The 8520-nt window shown below is 34.8% G+C and overlaps 1 protein-coding gene across 1 annotated transcript; it reads left to right on the plus strand.

Moving 5' to 3' along the window:
* Positions 1-897: 897 nt before the first annotated feature.
* Positions 898-8520, plus strand: LOC145620802 (protein NPG1-like). The gene is made up of 6 exons (XM_081675518.1): positions 898-1041; positions 1339-1586; positions 2581-2830; positions 2973-4183; positions 5225-5372; positions 7722-8520. The coding sequence occupies exons 2-6, from the start codon at positions 1413-1415 to the stop codon at positions 8039-8041; spliced, it is 2103 nt and encodes a 700-aa protein (XP_081531644.1). The 5' UTR covers positions 898-1041; positions 1339-1412; the 3' UTR covers positions 8042-8520.

The following is an 8520-nucleotide window of genomic DNA, read 5'->3' on the forward strand; positions in this document are numbered from 1 at the left end:
AAATAAAAATTATAACAAATAGATATTATAATAAGATTTACTAAAACGAATCAAACAAAATCAAAATTAGAAATGAGGATATTGATATTTAGATTTATGTATTGATAAGTGTGATAAATGAAACAAATCAAGTTAAAAAAATAAGACGTATAATAGAGTAGTATTTACAAATTGTTTTAACTTGTAAGTAGTTGTTATAGTGTATGCTTTCATCAGTTTTGAACTTATCATTTCCTAAATCTTAGCCCATTTGTTTGAACTGTAGTAGAGTAGACAACTTTGCCTGTGTTAGCCCTGATCTTTCCAGTCTATATTTCCATCTTCCCAATCTTGCTGAAACTCGCTCGTATAGTCTGAGTAGATAAATTGTTTAGCTAAATTTAATTAGTTGTAAGTAGGTCTCATATACCTTTGAACAAGTTTGTTTATTGTTGATGAAAGGTTTGTTAAGTATGGGGTTTGTATGATGATAATGTGGCAACACTAGCAAGAAAACAAGCTCATGCCCTGAATCGTTAATTACTCCCTCCGTTCCGTAATAACTTAACCACTCCCTAACAAAGCTAGTAGAACTAATCTCAACACATAAGTCGAGATTTTAGAGTAGTAGTGGTCATAATAAAGTATTGGGCTCCATCCCAAGAGATATTTAGAGTGGGGCCACCACTTTTATAGTCGTACTTAGTACTAATATATAGCCTTGATCAAATGAAAGGCACAGACTTTCTTAATTACAGTCTTACAGAAATACAGAATCCAACCCAATTAATTAATCCAATTTAATTAATCAATCAATTTAAAATTAATTAAATCATTTAAAATTAATTAATTAATAAAAAAAATTAAAGAAGATTGTAATGAAGTGCATGTTGTTATTATTAGACAGGAATTACAAACCCAATTTCTCCCATCTCGCCACCTTCAACGGATCCCCCACTTTCTTCCCATTTTCAGGAGAGAGAAAAAATTCCAATTTTTAATGAAACAATCACATTTTCTCACAATTTGATCTTTGATTTTTATTCGACGAGTCGAATTTTTGTAAGTAATTTAATTAATTACATTCACATTCTTTGATTTTTCATCAATTTTTGATTTTTTTTTGTAATTTTGCTGAATTTTCTGATTTAATTTTGCTACATTTTTCAATTGATCATATGTAATTGATAAAAATGAGAATTCAACAGTTAATCAAACAGTGCCATTGTTATCATTGATTAGCTGAATTTCTACCTTGGTTTTATATTGATGATCTGAATTTTGATCAACATTGCAATGAAATAATGTTAATTGTTATATATGATGTATTAATTTTTCTGGGTTGGAATTTTGATTTAGATTGAATTGAATTGGAGGAAGAAATAAGAAGAAAATTGGGTGGTTTTTAGGGCAGGGAATTGGAAGAAGTACATATGCCAGGCAGCCAATCGGCAGTTTCGAGCGATCATGAAGAAGAAACAAGGGAAAGAGAATTCCGTGCAAATGGGAATTCCATGAAAACGGCGGAGCTTGAAGCTAAGCTTGATGAGGGTAACATTCAAGAAGCCGAATCGTCGTTGCGTGAGGGTTTATCTCTCAATTTTGAAGTACATTTCCTTTCTTTTTAATCGTATATATATGATTTTGTATACTTAAAGATTTATTAAGTTAAGGTGTTTTTTAGATGGCATGTATAGTTGCATTCTTGGTAGAATGAAGGTGGATATTGATTTGCTTGGAGGAATTCTTTGATCATGTATTATTGTGAGATCATGTTATTGCCATACATTGCATTCGAGTATCGATTTGTGTTTGTGTTTGTGTTTGTGTTTGTGAAGTTCAATTATTGCCTCCCTTTGGTAGGTCCTTTGTGTATCAACTTTTCCATGCCTAACTTTAGTGTGCAATTGTATTCCACCTTTATAACATGGATGTGAGTTCTTGTAGGTTTAGTAACATGCAAATTGAGAGCCTTTTTAATTCTTGCTAGTGTGCTTGCTTATTTGTAATTGGAAATCGAGTGTCGATTTGTGTGTGTGTGGGTGAGTAATCTCTTATTTTGAAATAACTGGTTCTGGATAAAGTAATTGAATTACTGAACTCTGCTCCATTCCTCTTTTCTTTGTGAGACAGATTTCATTTTGACCAATGAGGGATATTAAAATCTTGTTTAGGCTGATTTATTTGAGATTGAAGTACTCGTGTGCTTCCAATATAATGGTTGTCGAATTGGTAAGCCCATTGAGCTTATTTTAATTAATTTTAAAATAATGAAGTACTAGGTGCCAATGTTTTTTGGCATCAGCTTGTGTTTCAGTGAATGTTTTCAACTCTTGTTAATTGGAAGTTCTTATCTTCATTTAGCTGGTCTGCTCCATTTTTTTCATGACTCATTTTTCTTATTGGCCTAGGATGATGGTACCTTTTGATTTTCCTTTCTTGTAAAATGTCTCTGTTGCAGTTTCTTTGTGATATAACTATTTATTGCCAATACTTGAGCTCTTTAATACTGTGATGTAAGTTAGCATTAAATTAGCTTCCCTGCCATGTACACAAATGTGCATGCTATGGCTCGTTACTCATTGAATGACTTATTTACAGGAAGCCAGGGCCCTTTTGGGAAGGTTGGAGTACCAGAGAGGTAATGTAGAAGGTGCGCTTCGTGTATTTGAAGGTATTGATCTTCAGTCTGCGATTCAGCGGTTTCAGCCATCACTTAGTGATAAGCCATCTAAAAAGGGTCGCCCTCGCACTGAATCTGTGCATAATGTCCCACAACATGCTGCTGGCCTAGTTCTTGAAGCCATATATCTGAAAGCAAAATCCCTTCAGAAGCTTGGGAGGTTAACCGGTATGGACCATTGTTGACAAGATTGCATTAACTCGTTACCTCATTTACTCTGGCATTTCATTTCTTTTGATTCCTTCTACAATTTTTCTTTTGTTCTGTAAAGAATACAATCAACAAAAGTTTGTTGTTGACCGTTTTGCAGAGGCTGCTGGTGAATGCAAGAGTGTTCTGGATACAGTAGAAAAGATATTCCAGCATGGCATACCTGATTTGCAAGTGGATGGACGGTTGCAAGAGACAGTTAGTCAAGCTGTGGAACTTCTTCCTGAACTCTGGAAACAAGCTGGATCTCATGATGAGGCCATTGCTGCATATAGGCGTGCCCTCCTTAGTCAGTGGAACCTTGATAATGACTGCTGTGCAAGGATTCAGAAAAAATTTGCAGTATTTCTGCTGTATAGTGGTGTAGATGCTGCAGCACCCAGTTTGTCAGTACAGATTGATGGATCTTATATTCCTAGGAACAATTTAGAGGAGGCAATTTTACTATTGATGATCCTAATACGGAAATGTGCCCTTGGCAAGACCAAATGGGATCCATCAGTCATGGAGCACCTTACGTTTGCATTATCTCTTTGCAGTCAAACTTCTGTCTTGGCAAGGCAACTTGAAGAGATAATGCCCGGAACTTTTAGTCGTATTGACCGCTGGATTGCCTTGGCTCTTTGTCACAGTGGAGCAGGGGAAAATAAAGAAGCCTTAAATTTATTAAGGAAATCTTTACATGATAATGAGAGACCAGATGACCTTATGGCTTTGTTATTAGCAGCTAAGATTTGCAGTGAGGATCCGTTTCTGGCTGCTGAGGGTGTGGGATTTGCACAGAGAGCAATTACTAGTGCATCAGATGATCAAGAGCATTTTAAAGGTGTAGCTTTACGCATGCTAGGACATTGTTTGGGGAGGCAAGCTAAAGTATCCTCGTCTGACTATGAAAGGTCTAGTTTGCAGTGTGAAGCTTTAAAATCATTGGAGGAGGCCCGTACTTTTGATTCCAACAACCCAGATCTTCTTTTAGAATTGGCAATTCAATATGCAGAGTATCGCAATGTAAATGCTGCATTGAGATATGCAAAGCAGTTTATTGATGCAACCGGTGGATCTGTGTTGAAAGGTTGGCGGTTGCTTGCTTTGATCCTTTCTTCTCAAAAGAGATATTCCGAAGCCCAAGTGGTTATTGATGCCGCTTTAGACGAAACTGCAAAATGGGAGCAGGGACCTCTTCTTAGAATGAAAGCAAAGCTCAAGATCTTTCAGTCATTACCAATGGATGCAATAGAAACTTATCGTTACCTGCTGGCACTTGTTCAAGCCCAAAGAAAATCTTTTGGTTCTATCAAAGCCAATCATCAGGTTAGGATAATTTCCTGACATTCCATTTATAATACCTGATTGTCTACTAATATTGTCTGAAAAAATATCATTTTATCAATTTGGCCCTGCTGCATGTTAAAGATAATTTTGGAAATCTATAGTTTTCATTAAAATTGTAACTTATACGGAGTATCCTATAGTCAGAATTGAATGCTCGTTTCTCTTTCTGCCTTATCTTTCTCACAATTCTTGTTATGACTTCAAGGATATTCTGTCATAGGCATGCATTATGCATTGATAGGCTTTGAAATTAGGAAGGCTCAAAATTATTCTGATATGGGGGGTACGGGGTACCTTTTATTTTGATCCAAAATGGTCTCATGACATGATGTCACCGCCTTTCAGGGAAAACGAAGTTTCAAGTGGGTAACTTTTCGAAGATTGTAATTTAGCATTGTATAAAATTGTCTACAAAGTTCTGAAGCTTTACTGGATGAATTTCTTACGTATGTTATTACTAGTGTTAAATTTAAGGTATTTGAACTCTAGTGAAACAAGAATGATGGGGAAAAAAAAAAGGAAATTGTAGTGGATTTGACCCAGGAGTTTCACAAACATAATTGCAAGCGTATAGCTCTATTACATATGTTACAGTCTTCCAAAATTTTTTTAGGTTGCTTGTTAACTTGTTCTTCGTTTCTGAAAGTTCTTAACTCTTTCCGTTTTTGTCTGTTCAAAAGATTCACTTTCATTTTCATCCATTTCATAATATTCTTTATACTTTCATACCCTTATTCTGGCAAACCCCTTTTACTACCTTACCCTTATTTCTCTCTCTGTCGGAAACAATAATATTAAAGAACTTTCGGAAACAGAGGTAGCATAAATAACCTAATCTCTAGTTACCATGCCTACTTGCTGAAATACTATTCCATATTTAACATAAAAATTCTATATGTATAATGTATTTTAGGGATTAAGGCTTTGATATTGTCATCATCATAGTTGGTGTATTTCTTTCTCTCAAAATATAAATTTATTTTTATAGCACTGCAAAGTGATCCTCTTACATATTTATAGGCTGATGATGATAAAGTCAATGAGTTTGAAGTTTGGCTTGGTCTATCAAATTTATACTCAAGCCTTTCTCACTGGAAAGATGTCGAGGCCTGCTTGGAGAAAGCTCAGTCTCTGAGGCAATATTCTGCTGAAACATTACACACAGAAGGCAAGTTGTGATCTGTTTTCTCTGATTGGATGATGATTGAAAATGAACTTATTTATTTAAAAAAATGTTTAACTGATTCTAGAGTGAGATTATATAAGTGTTACTTAAATCTTTTTGGGACCAGTATTACATATAATAGACCTAAAACTATGAGTAGAGTGAGATTTATGGGTTGTGGAGTGACTTTTACGAGTGATCTTGATGTTATGTTTAATGGAAATTTTGCTGACTGTTATCAGAACATTGGATGGCTTTACTGTTTAGGGCTGTTTTATGCTTGTTTGAGTAATTATCTTATTTTAATTGTGAGGCTTGAGAATGCTGTTAAGCCATCATTCAAATTGAAAAAGTATTGGTACTTAACAATTGATGTCACTTAACTATAAATAAGGTAGTCTGGTACCCTTCAGAACTCAGTAATGATGTGTTAGTCCCCCAGACCAAAGGTACAAATGCCATTTTCTTTCCTGATTTTATTTCTTAGTTTCATGCCAACAGTCTGGATCAACATTTATTTCCTATATTGCAATTTTTTTTTCTTTGGATTTTTATAAGTAATTATCATGAATATTTTCATTTTCTACATTGTATCAGCACCTTTCAAAAAGCATTGTAGCCCTAACTTAAAGATAGTTATATACGACATCCCTGCAATTAACTTTACGTAGACAAGTGTTGCTAGGATGGACTTCTGATAAAAAATTAACGAGTCTTGCTGACTTGCGTTAATTAAGTTTCAAAGTCAGAAACTGCAACATAACTTTAATTAAGATCTTAGTATCAAAATACATAACTAAACGTTATCACAATCCCTTTATACATAAGCTTAAAAGCACTATAAATGCATCTTAATTGAAGTTTTAAGCATCCTGTTAACAACAGAGACATTGTGTATTACTTTCTAATTAAGGGGTACAATTTATAATCATTAATTAAAAGGGAGGATACAACAAAAAATGAAATAATATAGGGAGTTAAGGACACTAATTGGAAAAACCCTAAATCTATTTTGTACCATAAGACAATGACTTTGAGAGAGCATTGGTTTTTCGTGTCACACAAATAGATAAGCGGCCTGAACGTTGTCCTTGTCCATCACGGCTTTTTATAACGGATAATTGTTTTTTTTGTGATTTACACAATGTTGAATAGGAATATTTAAAGAGAAAGGGGGAAAGGGAAATTGAGGAATATAATTTCCCTTATTTGGATAAGACATAGGGTAAGGGAAGGGAAAGGCAAGGAATGGAGGGGTACATTTGCCTTCCCATTTTCATGATCCAAATCCCTCCATTGTTGGAGAGAACTGGAAGGAAAATGGAAGGTCATGCCCGTCCTCCCCTCACCTCCCTTTCACTTCCCCTTTTTTTCTTCCCCTCCCTTTCCTTTCGCTACTGTCATCCAAACATAATGTTAATCTGCTTGTCATGGATAATGTTTCTTAAGTCATGACTGAACCAGAAAGGGTTACCGTTGACATTTTGATGCAGTCTTTTTGTCAAATTAATGGCTAAAAAATTCTTGTAGTTTATGCCTTTATGACATTGCTTATTGTATGTAGTTGTTTAATAGACTGCCAAGACAATAAATAGTTATGTAGCAATGTTATTGCGCCTTGTACAAGGTAGCAGGCTATTAAACCTTGATATTGAACTAAATGAAAAAGGAACATAGAATTATGGATGTGAAACCCATCATCTTCATTAAAAAAGAATGTGGATTTTGAAGTTTTGCAACCGTTTTGAAGTTTATGTTTAGGTGAAAAATATAATCTGAATTCCTCTTGGCAAGCTCACTTTATCTGACGTACTGCTGCATTTGTTATTTGGTATTGCAATTTTGCTGAATTAGATCTCTCCTCTCCCCTTCTTTAAAAATAGATAAATAAATAAATAATTAATTAATTAATTAAAAAAATACAGAACAAAAAAAAACCACTTTGCTGAAAGCATTTTCTGGTATAGTAAATCTATCACCATTCTCGCATTCAAGTCAAATTTATCACTTCAACTGGGTTTGGGTTTTCACTGTAAACAGAGAAAAATGGTTTAGAAACTGGTTTAATTAATGTTTGGAGGAAATTAAAAAAGGCTTCAAACATTAAGGACTATCTAGAGAGAATTAGACCATTTAAAAGGAGATTTCTGAAAATTATGGAAGTACTGTAGTACATTGAGCTATGACTTGAGATTTGTAATGAACGAACGGCCAGAAATTCTACCAATATACGAAGACCGAAACCAATTTACTGAAGGTTTCAGAGACTTCTGTTTGATTAACTTCTTGGGTAAGAATGGCGTTTTTCTAAGGCGTTTTTCATGATATTTATTTTCTTTTCTATTTTAATAGGTGTCATGTATGAAGGTCGTGGGCTAGTTAAAGAAGCTTTGGCTGCTTATACCAATGCTGTTTTGTTGGACCCAAATTACGTGCCCTGCAAGGTACTGCTCGGGGCATTGCTGTCAAAAATGGGACCTCAAGCATTGCCTGTGGCAAGAAACTTGTTGTCAGATGCATTGAGACTTGAACCTACAAGTCGTAAAGCTTGGTATTACCTTGGCTTGGTACATAGAGATGATGGACGAAATGCTGATGCTGCAGAGTGTTTCCAAGCAGCTTCAATGCTTGAAGAATCTGATCCTATCGAAAGCTATACTTCTGTTCTTTAGATCTTACTCAGCTGTCGTCTGCACTCTGCAGAATACAATTTTCCTCTCCAAAAGAAAATATAGGTGTTATTCTTTCCTATTCATGTTCAAATTTTCCGTTTCTTTTTCTTTTTTCTATTGGTTTGAGGGGTGAGAGTCATCAGTCATTGGTGGATATGCACAAACATGCATATCCTTGGTACTGCACCTCCCAATGGCTGAAATTTTGACAGAGTACTGATGTGATAGAAGACTTTGTATGATGTATGCATTTCAATAGTTTGTGAAAAAAAAAAAAAAAAAAAAGCTTAGGAATACTTTCTCTCGGCAACACCGGCCTGGTTGAAGAAGATGAGTGGTTGTTGAAGAATGCAGAAGTGTTGTCTGTAACAATGATAGGCTGAAGGAGGTGATAAGATGGCTAGTTCTTATTTATGTACCTAACTGCTAAGGATGTGTCATGTGTAAATATTATTAACTTCCATTCAATTATTCAATAT

This window comes from Chenopodium album, chromosome 27, assembly GCF_948465745.1.
Source record: "Chenopodium album chromosome 27, dcCheAlbu1.1, whole genome shotgun sequence".
Classification (NCBI taxonomy): Eukaryota; Viridiplantae; Streptophyta; class Magnoliopsida; order Caryophyllales; family Amaranthaceae; genus Chenopodium; species Chenopodium album.

Coding starts and splice junctions, on each gene's coding strand:
- LOC145620802 (XM_081675518.1), top strand. CDS start 1,413: ATGCCAGGCAGCCAATCGGCAGTTTCGAGCGATCATGAAGAAGAAACA. Junction 1,587..2,580: donor GTTTATCTCTCAATTTTGAA/GTACATTTCCTT, acceptor ACTTATTTACAG/GAAGCCAGGGCCCTTTTGGG. Junction 5,373..7,721: donor TGAAACATTACACACAGAAG/GCAAGTTGTGAT, acceptor CTATTTTAATAG/GTGTCATGTATGAAGGTCGT.